This window comes from Plecotus auritus (genome assembly GCF_963455305.1).
Source record: "Plecotus auritus genome assembly, chromosome: 6".
NCBI classification, from domain to species: Eukaryota; Metazoa; Chordata; class Mammalia; order Chiroptera; family Vespertilionidae; genus Plecotus; species Plecotus auritus.
This window is the reverse complement of record NC_137773.1, coordinates 114,987,972-115,007,153: the sequence shown is the minus strand read 5'-3', so window position 1 is coordinate 115,007,153 and position 19,182 is coordinate 114,987,972. Positions and strand designations below refer to the sequence as shown.

The 19,182-nt window shown below is 54.4% G+C and overlaps 1 protein-coding gene across 1 annotated transcript in view; it reads left to right on the top strand.

Annotated features, from left to right (window-relative positions):
• Positions 1-507: 507 nt before the first annotated feature.
• The window catches only part of ALPK1 (alpha kinase 1), a gene marked incomplete at both ends in the record, with an annotated part of 33,903 nt that continues 15,228 nt past the window's right edge, over positions 508-19,182 (top strand). The window contains 3 exon segments of the mRNA XM_080675495.1: positions 508-631; positions 3,530-3,684; positions 15,256-15,454. Of these exon segments, the coding sequence (XP_080531621.1) occupies positions 508-631; positions 3,530-3,684; positions 15,256-15,454 (478 nt within the window).

Sequence of the window (19,182 nt, the reverse complement as noted above, 5' to 3'; positions counted from 1 at the left end):
TCTATCCACTGAGCGACACCGGCCAGGGCTATCATTGCCTATCTTACTCCAAATGCCACGAAGGACACACTTGGGGAATCAGCAGTGGGTTCCCATGGGCTTGTGTCTGAATAGCAGGCGCATCAGCCAGAAGCTTCCTGGGGACTCCACAGGGGCAGGCGGTGGTGTCCCCGGGACCCACGGACGGACCGGAGGGGTTTGGAAGCCATGTCATCAGAGGTGCATTACTCTGCCTCTGCAGGCTCCTTGTGGCTCCACCAACATCGCTGCAGTGGTGGTGTCTCCGGGACCTGCTCAGAGGGGCTGCTGCCTGGACCGGGCCCTGGAGGGAATTTGCACAGACCCCATAGAACCCCAGGCTGTCTGCATCTTCCTGGTCTCCTCGAGTCTTACAGGTCATGGATGCTCAGCGAATCACCTCGAAGGGCCTCATTTACTGAGAATGGATATTTTCTCCTAGGTGGCTGAGCCCGTGGACCAGGGACGTTCACCTGCGTGAGGGAGGGCATGGACAGGCCGGGTGCAGTGGCTGCACAACTACAGGAGTGCCTGCACCTGCTGAAGCAGCTGGCAGAGGCTCTGGGCGCACCTGCTCAGGACCAGCGCAGGGATGAGGACCAGCCACACCGAGGTGAGGTCCCCCCACCCCCATCTCTCCCCAGGCAGGCAGATGACCCAGGGACCACGGATCTGGGGCAGGAATGGGGAGCGGGGGGATGAGAGGGCAGGAGGAAGGCCACTCTGTCATAGTGAATCACTGTCAGTTCTCATTTTAGGCTTCAGTAAACAGGAGGCCACAAGACACAGTGAGGTTCAAGGGGAACAAAGGCTCCGAGTGGGCTGGTGCCCGCACGTTTCAATTATGAGAAAAACGGAGGCAACTTCTCAATGGTGGCACGTACTTTCTCTCAAATGGGGCTTTTATGCCTCATCCGTTTCCATAGATGTCTCTGCTTTCCATAAACATGTCACTGCATCAGTCCAATCTCTCTTGTCTGGATCATCAATGCATTTCTTTCTTTTTTTTTTTTTTTTGAAAATCTTTATTGTTCATAGTTTTACAGATGTCCCCCATTTTCCCCCATTGCCCCCCTCCACCCGGTTCATGCCACATCCCAGGTCTTCACCACCCTATTGTCTGTGTCCATAGGTAATATAGGACATATAAGTTCTTTGTTTAATCTGTTCCATGTTTCCATGCCTCTGGTTCTATTTTATTCCTCCTTTTCTTCCTCAGGAATATCCTTCAATATTTCATATAATACTGGTTTGGCAGTGATGAACTCCTTTAGCTTTTACTTATCTGTGAAGCTCTTTTTCTGACCTTAAATTATAAATGAGAGCTTTGCTGGGTAAAGTAATCTTGATTGTAGGTCCTTGCTATTCATCACTTTGAATATTTCTTGCCACTCCCTTATGGCCTGCATAGTTTCTGTTGAGAAATCAGCTGACAGTCGTATGGGTACTCCCTTGTAGGTAACTAACTGTTTTTCTCTTGCTGCTTTTAAGATTCTCTCTTTGTCTTTAGCCCTTGGCATTTTAATTATGATGTGTCTTGGTGTGGGCCTCTTTGGGTTCCTCTTGTCTGGGACTCTCTGCACTTCCTGGACTTGTAAGTCTATTTCTTTCACCAGGTAGGAGAAGTTTTCTGTCATTATTTCTTCAAATAGGTTGTCAATATTTTGGTCTCTCTCTTCCCCTTCTGGCACCCCCATGATTCGAATGTTGGTATGCTTGAAATTGTCCCAGAGGCTCCTTACACTATCTTCATATTTTTGGATTCTTTTTTCTTTTTGCTCTTCTGATTAGATGTTTTTTGCTTCCTCATATTCCAAATTGTTGATTTGACTCTCAGCAGCCTCTACTCTACTGTTGATTCCATGTAAATTATTCTTCATTTCAGTTAGTGTATGCTTAATTTCTGACAGGGGTCCTTTTTCATGTCTTTGATGTTCTCACTAATTTCTGTGAAATGCGTGCTGAGAGGGGCATGGCCCAGAGATCTGTGGATGCTCAGGAGGGCACCTCAGGCATGGGAGGCAGGGGGGCTGACAGGAAATGGCATGCTTGCCTTGAATGCTGTTGGTGAGCCTGAGCTTGACCTCAGAGGGGTTGGGAGAGAGCAAGCAAAATAGGGCCAGCAGGTGTGAAAACTATTAAAGAACTCAGTACAGGCCCATGCCCAGCCACCTGTGCCTCGGAAAACTAGGATCAACAAGGCGGAAGATGGGGTGGGCGGACAAGACTGGAGGCAGTGAAAGTGATAGGAATTACTCCTAGTGAAGAGGGAAATGGGCTTCAGCATTTGATACCCATTTAGATTCAGAGAGAAGAGAGAACATGAAGTCCAAACTGACTCCTGGTGTCCGATCTGGGGATTCGGTGAGTGTGGGAGCAGAGGATAGAAGGGAGACACAGCTGGAGGGAAGGCAACAAGCTCTGTCAGAGGGATGCTGAGTCTGCGGTGTCTGCACAGCTCACACCTGGAAAGGCAGAGCTGGTGACACATGAGTTCCAGAATCCAGAGGTTCCCAGATGTCTGGGAGGCACTGCATGGCATGTGGCCTCTGGACGCCCACATGCCAGCAGGAACTGGGCGGCAACCAGAGTCAAACAGGAGCATTTTTGCAGCAAAATTTTTGACTGAGCTCACTCCATAGGATAAACACAACCACCAGTAGCCTCTCATCACTTCAAGCTGCTTTGGGCATCAAACTTAAGGGAACACCTTCAAATTTCCAGAGCTTTCTGAGTTCACTGCGTTTGGACAGAAGAGTGTGGACGGGTGTGCTAATTAGGTGTGGTGGCCACGAAGAGATTAAATAGCCCTAGCTGGTTTGGCTCAGTGGCTAGAGTGTTGGCCTGCAGACTGAAGGGTCCTGGGTTCGAATCTGGTCAAGGGTGCATGCCCATATTGTGGGCTCGATCACCAGTGTGGGGTGTGCAGGAGGCAGCAGATCAATGATTCTCTCTCATCATTGGTGTTTCTATCTCTCTCCCCCTCTCCCTTCCTCTCTGAAGTCAATAGCAATATAAATGTATTTAAAAAGTGATTAAATAGATCTGCTCCGTGAGGCAAGGGCATTTCACAGAAGACTGATACCATTTCACACCCCATTTGGGTTTTCCCTGTTCTTTTCTGCATTCAAATCCCATTGCAGTGAAAGTGCAGGTGAGGGAGGAGTGGGAGCAAAGGGGCCCAGGTGGTGTCTGCAGCTGCAGCCCCAGGTGCGCCCCGGACAGTCCCTTTCTCATGTTTCAGGGAAACTGTGTCTCCTACATCCTGTCCCGCTTCACACAGAGCTGCTCACAGAAGTGCTTCGCTTCCCCCTGAACCTTTCCGTACCCCACTGCCCCACCTGCCCGGAGGGACAGGTCGCCCCTTGCTGTTATTCTGGGGGCCTGACCACAGCTCCCACTGGCCTGGGGGGCTGGGGCAGTGTCTCTGCCACTGAGGTGCTTCATCATAACCCAGGGGCCACCGCCTTCCTCTGGGAGCCATTCCTCACCTGAACTCTGACCTTTCCAGCTGCACTCCCCGATGAGCTGCAGACCCTCCTCCGGGAGGCCAAGGGCATGGTGTGGCCCTTCGTGCCTGAGAAGTGGCAGTACAAGCCCGCTGCGGGCCCCGAGGACAAAGCCAACCTGCAGGACCTGGTGGGCGCCGGGCTGCAGCAGCTACTGATAGGACACCCCACCTGCTCCCTGACCCGCCAGGCGTGTCGCCCTAAGCGCTGCCATCAATGGAGATTCTCTGAGGCCTAAGACAGCCCCTCCCCGTGGCCCCCTCAGCCAGCTGACTAAAGGGAGGGAACAGCTTTTAGAAAAGCATCTTGAGGCCAGGCATCTACAAACCAGGCCAAGCGAGGGGAGGAGGGCACAGAGAGAGGCTATGCAGACACCTGTGTCCTGAAACGCTCACCTGCCCGCCGGCCAGAGCTGCAGTTTTGATTGCACCGTGCCACATTGCATTCTTGTTTGAAATGCTTCTTACTTGAAAGTTGGGGTGCTGAAATGCCCGGCCAGCGAGGCTCAGTGGTTGAGCATCAACCTATATACCAGGAGGTCACGGTTCAATTCTTGGTCAGGGCACATGCCTGGGTTGCGGCTCAATCCCCAGTGTGGGGCATGCAGGAGACAGCCAATCAATCATTATCTCTCATCATTGATGTTTCTATCTCTCTCCTCCCTTTCCTTCCTCTCTGAAATCAATAAAAATATATTATAAATACATAAATAAATAAAAGTTGGAGAGCTTAAATACGGGAGGATGGCAAAAGTAGGTTTACAGTTGTTTTTATGGAAAATACTCCTATATAATAAAAGCCTAATATGCAAATTGTCCTCTCAATTGGGAGTCCAACCACTCATTACGATGTGTGCTGACCACTAGAGGGCAGCATGGAACAGGAAGGCATCAGCAATGTGTGCTGGCAGCAGGTGGCAGTGGAGTCAGAGGAGCCCCAATGAAAGGGGGACTGCGGTGGGATGGTAGAGCAAGTGAGCGGGCGGTGCCAGGCCAAGGCGGGTGTGAGTGGGGTCCAGTCGCCCCACTGATCACCCTGCAGACAGCGACCAGCGGTGGTGATAGGGGGTGGGGCTGCCACAAGCTCCCAGGCACTGAGGGAGCCCTAGTGGGGGCCAGATCACTCAGGTGAAGGGAGGAGTGCGGGGGCCCGGAGGCCCAGGTGCTACCCAGAGCCCAGAGGTCAGCTGGGACCTGCCCTTCCATGCCAGATGCTCGTGCTACAATCACTGGGCAGGCATAGGGACCACACTCATGCATGAATTCCATGCACTGGGCCTCTAGTACATAAATAATAATACAAAGTAAACTCTGCGTTTCGTGTACGCACAACTGTGGGCTCACTTCTGCCTTCCCTGTGAACACACTCCCCACCTGTCATCAGGGTGATGTGCAGGCTCCACCCAGACTCAGGCCCGTCTTCTCAGGATCAGGCTGAAGAGGGAGCATCGTACCAACATCGCTGACACGCTTAGTCCCGAGCTCACAGACCGGGAGCTAATGACACCACTGCCTCCACCAGGGGGCGGTCTGGGGTCGGGATTCAGCTCAGGATCTAAGGAAGCCCCAGGGCACCGGCTTGCTTTCCAGAAAGTTTCTCACCCACATTGTCTCGGATGAGTGTCAATGGAGAGACTGTGTGCACTTCTATGCATTTTTTTCTCAAATAAAATATGTCTGGAGACCAGGAGGTACAAGCAATGACAATACCCTAAACTTTTTATTTCATAGGCAAATAAATGTATAGACATTGTCTTTTTTTAATATACTTTTTATAGTTGATAGAATTACAGATATCTCCCATTTTCCTCTCTTTAACCCCCACCTCCCAGTCCCTACCCACCCCCAGGTCTTTCCCACCCTGTGGCCCATGTCCATGGGCTGTGCCTACCCTATATAATAAAAGCCTAATATGCAAATCGACCGAACAGTGGAACAACCAGTGGAACGACTGGTCACTATGATGTGCACTGACCACCAGGGGGCAGATGCTCAACACAGGAGTTGCTCCCAGCCTGCAGGCCCCAGGCCATCACCCTGCAGATCAGCCCTAATTGCCAGCCAGGCCTAGGGACCCCACATACATGAATTTTGTGCACTGGGCCTCTAGTAAGTATATAAGGTCTTTGGTTTATCTCTTCTCATCCCTCCAACCCCACACCAAGGATGTCAGTCTGGTCCCTGCCTCCCTGCTTGGGGTCTTATTTTGTTGGTCAATTCATTCTGTTCATTATATTCCACATATGAGTGAGGTCATGTGATACTTGTCTTTGTCTGACGGGCTTATTTCACTTAGCACAGTACTTTCCAGGGCCCTCCATGCTGTCTCAAAGGGTAAGAGATCCTTCTTTTTTACAGCTGCATAGTATTCCATGGTGTAACTGTACCACAGCTTCTTTATCCACTTGTCTGCTGATGGGCACTTGGGCTGTTTCCAGATCTTGGCTATTGTTAACTTGTGCTGCTATGAACATAGGGGTGCATGCATTCTTTCTGGTGGGTGTTTGTTTTTTTTTAAGGATATATTCCCAGAACTTACATATTGTCTTTGCCTTCAAAACAAAAACCCAGGAAAGACCCTGAGCTACATCACAGCCTCTCTGCAGTGTTAATATAAGCAGTAAATCCCCACCTTCCCACCCACCAAAACCAGACACACAGACCCGTGGCCTAAGCTAATGGGGGCTGCAGCCAAGGGAAGCGGGTGGCTGAGAGGATGCGGGGAGAGGATTAAACTCCTTGCCCCTGTCAGTAGTCTCGAGGCGTGGAGGAGTGACTGTCATTCATACATCCCTGTGCAGTTTGCAAAGTGCACAAGCGTCTTCTCATTTAATTCTCAGAACTGCCTCCAGTGCTTCTCTTCCTCCTCCTCCTCACATTGTAACAGCGAGGACACGGTGCAGGGAGCTGACCCGCCCACCCGGGGACAGACCACTGAGGGGCTCAGACTCACAGCCCCTTTCGGTCCCCTAGGGTCTCCCTGGGGGCCCGGGAGCTGCTGGAGGCAGCCGGCCTGAAGGAAGCTGGTCTGGTGGGGCCTGGCTGCCTGAGGGGTCAGGGCCAGCACGCAAGGCTCGAACACACTTGAAATGTGGCGAATGGGGCTGGAGAGCTGGATTTTCTCCATGAGTGTGGCTGGCACAACGGGCAGCATGTCTGGAACTCTGCCCTTTCCCTGGGGCAGGTCCCCCCCGAGATGCTGACACTACTTGTTGCTAAAACATCTGTGGACAAGGCAGCTGCCCGGGGAGGCCAGGCGCGTCCCGGGGCCGCAGGCTGCGGGGACCTCGGTCCTGCCTCACGCTAGTGTCCCACTGCTCAGGGGCGCCCCCCGTCCTGGTCCCAGGGGACCGCGGTCCAATCGCCCCACCAGCGGGCCGCAGCACCGCCCTGGCTTTGAAGTGCTCTTCCGTCTTCAAGGTGATGCATGTCCCAGGCCCTTTGTGCTGGGGGAGGGGGACTGTCTGTGCTCGAGGTGACTGCCACTCGCCTGACACGCTGACCCGTCTGTCATTAGTGCTGGTCGGAGAAAGGACTTGCTCCCTCTCGCATTTAAACATGGAATTTCAAGGGAAAGGGAGCTCTCCTTCAGCTCCTTTCACTCAACATCATGTTTACACTTCGCGGGGAGAGATGAAGCGCGGGGCAGCACTGGGGTTCTGGGCGGGTAGCGGCTTGAGAGGCAGCGCAGCAGGCATTGCAATGGGTTTGTCTCAAGCCCCCGCAGCATTTGCTTCTATGACGGCGTGATGGCGACGGCGGGCCGCATCCGGGACCCACCTGGGCACGAGGCTTAGGGGACAGGCCAGTCTCTGGATGCCACCTTTGCTTCTAGTAACATTCACTTTTCTGGAAAGAACCATTTCTACACAGTGAGATGAGAATATGAAAATAAAGCTTTTCTGAAAATATATTCTTTTATTGATTTCAGACAGGATGGGAGAGAGAGACACCAATGATGAGAGAGAATCATGGATCGGCTGCCTCCTGCACGCCCCACTCTGGGGATGGAGACCACAACCCGGACTTGTGCCCTGACCGGAATTAAACTGTGACCTCCTGGCTCATAAGGCGATGCTCAACCACTGAGCCACACCAGCCGGGCAGCTTTGGGGTTTTAATCAATCCCTCAGATCTTTTCCGTCAGGGAACAGAATGCAAACTATATGCCTTCCTTCATTCAGCAAAGCTTTATTGTCAGCAGCATCAGGCATTTGAGTTCGAGCTCTGACATCAACTCAAAGAATCAGGACCCCTGCGCATACCCTGGAGACCCGCTCCCAGCACCGAGAGACGGGCCACCCTGGTTGAAGACCTGCTTGTTGGAGGCCGCCCATTGGTTGGCCACCTGACCTGAGGCAGGTGCTCCAACATTCCTCAGGCCGCCCAGGCGTGGCCACGTAACTGTCTCAGCTGGTGAAATGGGATCAGTGGTGACAGAGTCCTGTCCCCGCAGCTCCAGGAGCCATGGTGAGTCCGGCAATCAGACGCTCTCTGCCTCTGCCTCGGCCTGGACTGAGGGTGAGAGACACCCAATCTTGGAGCCGTAGCCGGGCTGCAGCCAGAGGGGTGTGGGGGTGTTGAAAAGCTCATTCTTTAATAACATAATAGCGAGCCTGGCTGGTGGGTCAGGGTTGGAGTGTCATCCCTACACCAAAACCGTTGTGGATTTGATTCCCGGTCAGGACACATAGGTTGTGGGTTCAATCCCTGGTGATGTCTTTCTCTCTCTCTCTCCCTCTCTCTCTCAAATCAATAAACATATCCTTTGATGAGGAGAAATAAATAAAAAAAGAACATGGCCCTGGCCAGTATGGCTCACTGGATAGAGTGACGGACTAAAGGGTCCCGGGATCGATTCCGGTCAAGGGCACGTACCTTGGTTGCAGGCTCCTCCCTGGCCCAGGCCCTGGTTGGGGTGGGTGCAGGAGGCAACCAATTGATGTGTTTCTCTCACATCGATGTTTCTCTCTCTTTCCCTCTCTCTCCCATTCTTTCTGAAAATCAGTGGAAAAATATCCTTTGGTGAGGATTAAACATGACAGCAAAGGGTGAACATTGTCGTAGCAACAAAACAATTTCTTATGTCCACACTTCATAATTTAGTTGTCTGGGGTTTTTTAATGAGGTTTTATTAAAGCAAGGCTAACCCTTATTGATGAAACCTTTATTTCTACTGTTTGTATGAATGTGACTCTTGAATTAGAAAACTGTAAAGTGACAGAACAGTTTCATTGGTTTTGAGGTGAGTCAATAAAAGAAAATGGTTTTAAATGACTGTGCTATGTTTTCAGAATTACCAGGACAGTGGGAAATGCCACAGGTCACGTGACTGGAAAAGGCAGGGTGACTGTCACCCCCAGGTGCTTGGGAGTTTGAGTCAGATGAGGGTCAGTAAGTGGTCACTGGGTGGGGAGGTTGCCGGCGCCTTAGGGTGGGCTCAGTGGGGATGAGGCAGGGACCTGTCACAACAGCCTTGGCAACTCCAGGGCAGAGGTCAGGCCATGGGCAGGTCCGGGGTGGAGGGGTGTCTATTTTGGGATTGCTTTCTCTTTCCTTAAACAGGTGGTGTCATTTACAGCAGATTTGGGAAAGGGCGGGTGAAAGAGTAGGTGTAGATGATTCAAAGTGTTATATACTGTATATCTGTATTGATTTCAGAGAGGAAGGGAGAGGGAGAGAGAAAGAAACATCAATGATGAGAGAATCATGGATCGGCTGCCTTTTGCACGCCCCACACTGGGGATCTGCAACCCGGGCATGTGCCCTGACCAGGAATCAAACTGTGACCTCCTGGTTGCTAGGCCAACGCTCAGCCACTGAGCCAAGTCGGCTGGGCTCAAAGTGTCATCTTTAGACCCAGAGACAGAGGAGACGATAACCACTTTCGGAAGGAGCTGAGTCTGTGCGCTGCATTGGGGAAGGGAGGAGGGACCAGGGAAACATAACAGGTCCTGGGCCCCCACCTGGGGCAGTTCCTGCTCCTCCGCCTCCTCCCAGGTCAGCAGGTGCACAGACCAGGAGCCCTGCTGACCCCGAGCGGTCCTCAGCAGTCACGGCTGGTGCACAGCGATGCAGGCATCAGCACTTCTCACTTGTTCATTCTGCTGATTCCTCACCTCGGGACATACAGCCCTCCACCCCCGTCTCCCGGTTTGCTCCTCAGCCACAGCTTCCCTTTCCTATGCCCCCTGAACAGCAATGCAAGATGGCTTTGTCCTGGTTCGTCTCCCCCTCCTCCACCCCATCAGCGGCCATTGTCACTGGTGTGAGTACCTAGGGCACTGAGCCAGGGCTGGGGCGCACTGGGGCTGGCGTCACGAGGAGGGGCGGGCTAATGCGGGCAGACGTGAGCGCGGCACACACCCTCTTCCTCGCTACGGTCCTGCTATCCACCAAAGCCCTTCGGCAGGCTCGTTAGCATGTTTCCAATCACTGTGAATAGAAATTTTAGGGTGAAGTTTAATTCCTTCACTGCCTGACTCAGCCTCCCAGCCCTGGAGCTCCCCTGTGCCTCCAACTCCATTGGACCCCGAATCTCCACCACGAAGGGAGTGGTTAGTGCCTGAGTGCTTGCGTGCATGCGTTCCTGCCTGCCTGCCTGCCTGCGTGCGTGCCTGCGTGCGTGCCTTCCTGCGTGCATGCCTGCATGCGTACCTGCTGGCCTGCGTGCGTGCCTACCTGCCTGACTGCATGCGTGCCTGCGTGCCTGCCTGCGTGCCTACATGCCTGCGTGCCTGCATGCCTGCGTGCCTGCCTGCGTGCCTGCGTGTGTGCCTGCCTGCCTGCGTGCCTGCCTGCATGTCTGTGTGCGTGCCTGCCTGCATGCCTGCATGCCTGCTTGCCTGCCTGCGTGTGTGCCTGCCTGCATGCCTGCCTGCCTACGTGCGTGCCTTCCTGCATGCATGCCTGCGTGCCTGCCTGTGTGCCTGCCTGCCTGCGTGCCTGCGTGCATGCCTGCCTGCCTCGTGCCTGAGTGCGTGCCATGTATCTGTGGGCCTGCGCCGCAGGTACCTAAGGCCCTCACCTCGTGAATGTGGATCTAACCCCATTGTTCAGCAGGGATAGGACCTGTGGGCATGGGCGCCTGGCAGCCTCTCCCATCAGCTGCGGAGAAGAGAGACAGGAGCGTTCTTCCGGCTTGTTTTCATCTTGAATATCTGATGCTGGGTCAGCACTATGATCTGTTACTGAGCCACTATGTAAAAATCACACTTTCTTTTATTTTTTTAATCCTCATCTGAGGATATGTTTTTATTGATTTGAGAGTGAGAGAGAGAAACATCAATCAGGTGGCTCCCGTAGGTCCCCGACTGCCCAACCGGGGATCTAGCCCGCAGCCCTTGGCTACACGTGATGACGCTCCCCCAGCCCGGCCACCCTGCCGGGCAAGGCCATATTGTCGTGTCCCCTTCCACGGCAGGTCGGCTGTGGCCTCAGAGCTGCACAGACAGAGCCGGCCAGGTTCCGTGCAGACAGCACGCCTTCCCCAGGACGCCCCATGGACGGCGAGCTGGGCTTGTGTTGTTTTCTTTCTCTGCCTCTCTGGGCATGGCCCTCTTTCTGTTCCTCTGACTGTGCAGAACCAGGGGGTTCCATGGGGCGCACTCCCGGGTTCCCCGCACACTCAGCCTCTCATTGCTCCGCTGCAGTCAGAGGTCCCGGAGGCCCCGGGGCCAGTCCAGGGTGCTGCTGGACTCAGCTTTGCTGCTGAGGAATTTACCGCCTGTCCTTGGAGCGTTGAAAGTGGGGTTCATTTCTCAGAGTGCTGCTAGCCCACAAGTATGAACCCCCCAAATCTGCGTGTCCTGCTCAGAGAGGGAGAGAAGCCAGTGTGGCCGGCCAGGACGGTGCCTGGCGGGCCTCCTGCGGCCCCATGTCTCCTCCTAATCCTCCTCCCCCCTTCTTCCCCCCTCCTCCTCCCCCCTCCCCCTCCCCCTCCTCCTCCCTCCTCCTCCTCTCCCTCCTCCCCCTCCTCCTCCTCTTCCTCCCCCTCCCCCTCCTCCTCCCCCTCCTCCCCCTCCTCCCTCCTCCCTCCTCCTCCTCCTCCTCCTCCTCCTCCTCCTCCTCACAGGCCGGAGCAGGAGGGAGCTAAGTTATGCAGCTGCAGGCCAGCCCTCAAGGGCTCCCTTTCGGTTCCCACAAAGCTATTGAAGTGCTTATTTTCCTCCTGAAGAGACACAAACAGATGCAAACTTCTGTAAACACTTTAGAAATGAATCTGGCGCTTTGGCCTTTCAGCGGTTCTCAATGGCCAACAGAAAAATGTCTAATTAGTGCAAGTGGGAAGAACGGCCCCTGGACCCCTTTCATTGCCCCAGCTCCTTTCCAAGGAGCTCAAAGGGCCTTTGTCCGCTGGGTCACCCTCTCTCGGTCTTTTGTGCTTGGATCTATGGAGAGTGGGGGGCGGCGGGGATAGATGAGGCTGCGTTCTCGCTAGGAGCCCTGGCGTGTCCAGGAGGAACCATGGTGTTTGCAGCCTGGGCCCAGGTGTGGGCGGGCGGGGCCCCACGGGACGAGGCCATGGGGCAGGGGGCCTCCGCCCTTCTTCTCCTCGTCTAGTGACTCGCTCCTCAGAGTGGGTGGACGGAACAAGGTGTTAAAAACTGCAGATGCAGACATTTCCTGAGATGAGCCTTCTAGGTGTCGGCTGCATGACTTTTATTCCCTTTTTACCCCATTGAAACCCCCCTGACACTCGCTGTTTCCTTACACACGGCAGTGGGAATGCATGAATTGCCTTTCTCCCCTATTTTTCCCTCATGTTCCCTGTCATTTGCGGCCCCACGAGGAGCCGGGCTCCGTGCTGAGCATCCCCCGCGTCTCTCTGAGCCTGAAGCAGCATGGAGTGTGGCAATGACCCCGAGTCTCAGACAAAGCCCCCAACACCCAGATGCCAGGAAACCTGGGTGTTCACCCACAGGAATGGGAAGCAGGGCCGGGAGCTATCTGCACATCCATGTTCCTCGTCACATTCATCACAGCAGCCAGGAGGGGGCAACCCCAACCTCGGGTGGGCGAGTGGGTACACAAGGCGTGGCCCACCTCCACAGAACGTGATTCCAGCACAGATGGCAGCAGGCAGGGGCCTGGAGGAAGACTCTCAGTGAAATCAGCCAGGCACATGACGACAGGACCCTGTGATTTCGCTTTTCCGAGGGCCCTAGAGGAGTCAAATTCGTAGAAACGGAAGTAGAATGGTGGTTTCCAGGGGCTGGAGAGAGCCGGACAGGGGAGTCATTAACTAAGTTCAGAGGGCTTTTTTGGTTTGTTTTAAATATATTTTTATTGATTTCAGAGAGGAAGGGAGAGGGAGAGAGAGAAACATCAGTGATGAATCACTGATCGGCTGCCTCCTGCATGCGCACACTGGGGATCGAGCCACAACCCCAGCATGTGCCCTTGACTGGAATTGAACCCGGGACCCTTCAGTCCACAGGTCGATGCTCTATCCACTGAGCCACACCCACCAGGGCAAGTTTCGAGTTTTGTATTTGCCAGATGAAAAGTTCTGGATCTGATCCACAGCTATGTGACTGCACGCAACACCACTGACCTGGACACTTAAAATGGTCAGGAGGGTAAATATTATGTTCTGACCACAATAATGATAATAATAATAATTAATAATATAAAGAGGAAATAGGATTTGAGTTTCTTCCTGACTCTGACCCTTTTGACTTTGTAACTTGGAAAGTCATAGAACCTCTCAGCCCGTTTCCTTATTTTACTTGGACTTTTTAGTGACAATAAAAGGAAATGAGATAATAGTGGTAGAAGCCGGAAGTTCTGCAGAAAGTGTTTCTGTGCGCCCCGAGGAGGAAGGTCCCCCCCAGAGATAGCTGGGCAGACACAAAACCATCCATTTCTTCTTCATCCTTTTTAACAAATCCTCACCCAAGAATCTGCTTGTTGATTTAGAGAGAGAGGAAGGGAAAGGGAGAGAGTAACATGGATGTAAGAGAGAAACATCCATCGGCTGCCTCCTGCACGAGCCCCAACCAGGACTGAACCCGCAACCTAGGCATGTGCCCTGACTGGGAATCAACCCTCAACCTTTTGGGTTATGGGGTTGACGCTCCAACCAACCGAGCCAGGGCTATTTACCATCTGTGAACTGACAGTTTACATTTAAACCTTGGGTTCTTCAGACAGATTCTTTGCTTGACACGCCCCAATCTAAGTTCTGAACATCCCCGTGTTAGTTAGGTGGTTTCAGTTGGAAGGAACAGAGGCTCAAGCAAACTCATAACCTAGGGTGTGTTTTATTATGAAGATACGCACGCAGCTTGAGGGATCACACTGATGAGAAGGCGGATTTGCATTCGGTCCTCATTCCTGGATCTTCAGTCTGGTGTTGCCCATAAATCTGTTTCAGCTATACCCTCCTTTCTGCTCCTCTCCATCCTGTCACTGGATAATTCTCTCTGTTTCTTAGCTCAGATTAATAGATTTATTGTTTTCAAGCCAAGCCAGAGAGCCATGAGCCCGGCATTAGGCGGGTCCTCATAGCTTAGACGTGAGCTGCCTGTTGGGGGGAGAGATAGGGTCAAGGTCAGGGAGGTGGGGTCAAGGTCAGGGAGGTGGGGGTCAGGGAGGTGGGGTCAAGGTCAGGGAGGTGGGGTTAAGGTCAGGGAGGTAGGGGTCAAGGTGTGAAGGCATAGAAACATCAATGATGGAGAGATCATCACTGATTGGGGGCCCCTGGATGGATGGGGGGTCAAGGTCAAGTAGCGACATCACGGCTGCTTCAAAGGGAGCCATGGTCTCTCAGGCAGTGGTAACGATGGGGTCCTTGGAGGATCGGACAAATGATACCTCCTTCCCCTCCTGGGTTCCAGAGTCAGAAAGAGAGGTTCTTCAGCAAAAGGCTTAGGCAGACAAGAGACTAAGTTTTACCTCTAGTTCTGGTAAAGGCTGAGTTGGAAGAGAGAACTTTGTAAGTAGTGCAGCACGGGGTCTGCTCCAGGAGTCCCGGAGTCGTGTGGGCACCCTGATCCATCACAGGAAGGATTGGGCCAGGCGAGCACCGCAATGGGCAGCTCTCCAGGTGAGACGGTGCACGAGAGGAATCCCGCGAGAGAACCACCAGGTCCTCACCCCACGTGGGGCCAGGGGCAGGGCAGAAAGGAGCGACATGACGGAGAGGAGGGTGGGAAAAAGGGGTGTGTTCCATGTTTACCTGTCATGTTACAAAACACGCTTTTATCACGTGTGTAATTTCAGGAATGGAGTGGGGAAAGGAAGGGAAGAAGTATTGTCATTCCCACAGCTGGACTGGACTTTTCCGTATATTTTTTCTTTTGGCTCAGTTGCCTAATACAGTCTTCCTCCCTCCTTCCCTCCCTCCCTCCCTCCCTTCCTTCCTTTTGTTTATTAATACTCACCCAAGGATATTTTCCCATTGATTTTTAGAGAAAGGGGAAGGGAGGGTGAGAGACAGAGAGAGAAATATCGATGTGAGAGGGACACATCCATTGGTTGCCTCCCGCACACGCCCGACCACTGGAGCGAGGGATTGAGCCTGCAACCCAGGTACAAGCCCTTGACTGGAATTGAACCCGGGATCTTTCGGTCCCCGGGCCGACACTCTATCCACTGAGCCACACAGGCCAGGCACAGTGCTCCTTGTTTGATAAAAACACCCGAAGACCAGGCTTCCTCCCAGCAGCCTTCTCTACAGGCAGGTGCCATGTCACTCAGGCTCACTGTCCCTGCATGACCTCCAGGTGTCCTTGAAGGCCACCATCCTCGACAGGGACGGTGCCACAGCAGCAGCCATCCTGTTCCTGAGCGACCAGCTCCTCTATGTGCTCGATGAGTCCCACCAGCTCCTGCAGGTCACCAAGGCACTGCACCGGCTGTGGCCCGCCACACCCATGGCCCCGCAGCTGGTCATCTGTCAGGCCCGCGTGGCACTCAACGCAGGTAGGCACACCTGCCCGCCCGTCCTGGCCGACCTGACCCTGAGGACATGGCCGGCTCTGCCATGCCCTCTCACCTGTCCCCCCTTCCTACCCCGGCACAAAGACCGGCTTGCAGGGCCAGAGTGCGGAGAAAATCATGAAAGGGTGGGAAATATACACTGAATGGCCAGATGATTATGATCTCTGAACGCATAATAATCTGGCCACTCAGTGTATACCCTATATAATAAAAGGCTAATATGCAAATTGTCCCCTAGATCAGGAGTTCGACCAGCAGGCAGGCCAGCCAACCGCCCATGTCCCCTCCCCTGGCCAGGCTGGCCGGACCCCACCCATGCACGAATTCATACACCGGGCCTCTAATATCCTATATAATAAAGAGGTAATATGCAAATTGACCATCACTCCAACACACGAGATGGTCACCCCCATGTGGACACAAGATGGCCACCAAAGATGGCCTGCAGGGAGGGCAGTTGTGGGCGATCAGGCCAGCAGGGGATGGCAGTTGGTGGCAACCAGACCTGCAGGGGAGGACAGTTGGAGGTGACCAGGCCTTCAGGAAAGGGCAGTTGGGAGGGACCAGGCCTGCAGGGGAGGGCAGTTGGTGGCAACCAGACCTGCAGGGGAGGACAGTTGGAGGTGACCAGGCCTTCAAAGGAGGGCAGTTGGGAGGGACCAGGCCTGCAAGGGAGGGCAGTTGGGGGCAATCAGGCCTGCAGGGGAGGACAGTTGGAGGTGACCAGGCCTGCAGGGGAGGGCAGTTGGGGGGGATCAGGCCTGCAGGGGAGAGCAGTTAAGGGGCAACCAGGCCAGCAGGGGAGAGCAGTTAGGGGCAACCAGGCCTGCAGGGGAGGGCAGTTGGGGGTGACCAGGCCAGCAGGGGAGGGCAGTTGGGGGTGACCAGGCCTGCAGGGGAGGGCAGTTAGGGGTGACCAGGCCTGCAGGGGAGGGCAGTTGGGGGTGACCAGGCCAGCAGGGGAGGGAAGATAGGGTGACCGGGCCAGCAGGGGAGGACAGTTAGGGGCAATCGGGCCAGCAGGGGAGCAGTTAGGCATCAATCAGGCTGGCAGGGGAGTGGTTAGGGTGTGATCAGGCTGGCAGGCAGAAGCAGTTAGGGACAATCAGGCAGGCAGGCAGGTGAGCAGTTGGGAGCCAGCAGTCCTGGATTGTGGGAGGGATGTCCAACTGCCCTTGAGGGATCCCAGATTGGAGAGGGTGCAATATTATTCTGTACTAGAGGCCCGGTGCACGAAATTTGGCAGAGGGGGGTGTGCACGAATTTCGTGCACTGGGCTTCTAATATATATATATATATATATATATATATATATATATATATATATATACACACACACACACACACACACACACACACACACACATACACACTGAGTGGCCAGGTTATTATGCATTCAGAGATCATAATAATCTGGTCACTCAGTGTAGTTGGAGCTTTTGTCTCCTACAAAGCCGTCCCACTGCTGTCAGACAGAGGGGCCTGCATCGCTGCACTTTGAGCAGGAGCCTGTAAGCATCAGGTTAAAATTCTTCTTCTCTGGGGCCCGGCTCCTTGCTGGAGGGCCCTTGACAAGCACACGGAGTAACTGCGGTTCCCGCCACACACATGGGACATGGGACATGGGCACTGTCCCCAATTTACTTAAAGCGCGTGTTTCCCTCCTGTCCCTGTGAGTGGAATAGAGAGGGAGGCTCGTCTGTAACTTTGGGGTTACAGAGGGCTGAGGGGAGGGGCCGGCCCAGTGGGGTCCCCTCCACAGGCTCTCAGTTAGTCTTTAATTCCCGACAACGTGAGGGTTAGAAACATATGGCCACCACTCTCATGTCCATGAGTGAAAGAATCAAGAACCAGTGGGAGCTGCCTCCCCAGAGAGGAGCCTGGCTGTGGCTGTGCTGTGGCTGTGGCTGTGGCTGTGCTGTGGCTATGCAGTGGCTGTGGCTATGGCTGTGGCATGGCTGTGGCTGTGCTGTGGATATGGCTGTGCTGTGTATGTGGCTGTGGTTATGGCATGGCTGTGACTGTGCTGTGGCTGTGCTGTGGCTGTGGCTGTGGCATGGCTGTGGCTGTGCTGTGGCTGTGCTGTGGCTGTGGCTGTTGCTGTGGCATGGATGTGGCTGTGGCTGTGCTGTGGCTGAGGCTGAGGCTGTTGCTGTGGCTGTGCTGTGGATGTGGCTGTGCTGTGGCTGTGGCTGTGGCTGTGGCTATGGCATGGATGTAGCTGTGGCTGTGCTGTGGCTGTGCTGTGACTGTGCTGTGGCTATGCTGTGACTGTGGCATGGCTGTGGCTGTGGCTTGCTGTGGCTGTGGCTTGCTATGGCTGTGGCTGTGGCATGGCTGTGCTGTGGCTGTGGCTGTGCTGTGGCTGTGCTGTGGCTGTGGCTGAGGCTGTGGCATGGCTGTGGCTGTGGCTTGCTGTGGCTGTGGCTTGCTATGGCTGTGGCTGTGGCATGGCTGTGCTATGGCTGTGGCTGTGGCTATGGCATGGCTGTGGCTGTGCTGTGGATGTGGCTGTGCTGTGGATGTGGCTTGCTGTGGCTGTGGCTGTGCTGTGGCTGTGGCATGGATGTGGCTGTGGTTGTGCTGTGCTGTGGCTGTGCTGTGGCTGTGGCTGAGGCTGTGGCTATGGCTGTGGCTCTGCTGTGGCTCTGCTATGGCTGTGCTGTGGCTGTGGCTGTGGCTATGGCATGGCTGTGGCTGTGGATGTGCTGTGGCTGTGGCTGTGGCATGGATGTGGTTGTGGCTGTGCTGTGCTGTGCTGTGGCTGTGGCTGTGGCTGTGCTGTGCTATGGCTGTGCTATGCTGTGGCTGTAGCTGTCCATGGCTGTGGCTGTGGCTGTGACTGTGGCTGTGGCATAGCTGTGGCTGTGGCTGTGGCTGTGACTGTGGCTGTGGCATAGCTGTGGCTGTGGCTGTGGTTGTGCTGTGCTGTGCTGTGGCTGTGGCTGTGCTGTGGCTGTGGTCTGGATAACCCTGGTCTTTGGGAGGTTGATGCCTTCACTTCGTTGTCTTTGACAAGGAGCTGCACTCACCACCACCCCGGGCAATACTGGCTGCAGAGAAGGCTGAGCTGCTGGGACAGGCCGCGGGCTTTCCACACGCCAGGCCCTCAGTCCCCATGCACGCAGCTGGACCTCCATGTGCCCATGTCTCCTTATTTACTCTGCTAGAGGGATGGCAGGGACAGTGTTGACCTTAGAAAAAGTCCCTACCTTTCTGTGTCCCTGATCTGTGGCATTTTATAGCATGTCGGATCTGAGGGACCCCCACGCTGTGCTGCGTGGGGAGAGCCCTGTAGGGACACAGCTGGTGTGGCACCTTTGTGGTGCATAGCACTGCTATGGAGTGGTGTGGGGATGGGGGTGGATCCCGTGGAGGTGGGGTCCTGTGGGATGGGGTCTCGTGGGGGTGGGGTCCCGTGAAGGTGGGGTCCATGGGGGTGGGGTCCCGTGGGGGTGGGGTCCCATGGGGAGTAGATGCGCCGACTGCTTTGCTTTACGCGGCCTAACTTCTGCCTTTTTTAAAGTATATTGTTATTGATCTCAGAGAGGGAGGGAGAGGGAGAGAGAGAGACACCAATGATGAGAGAGAATCATTGACTGGCTGCCTCCTGCACAACCACAATGGGGATTGAGCCTGCAACCCAGGCCTGTTCCCTGACCCCTTGATTGAGAATTGAACCATGACCTCCTGGTTCATAGGTCGATACT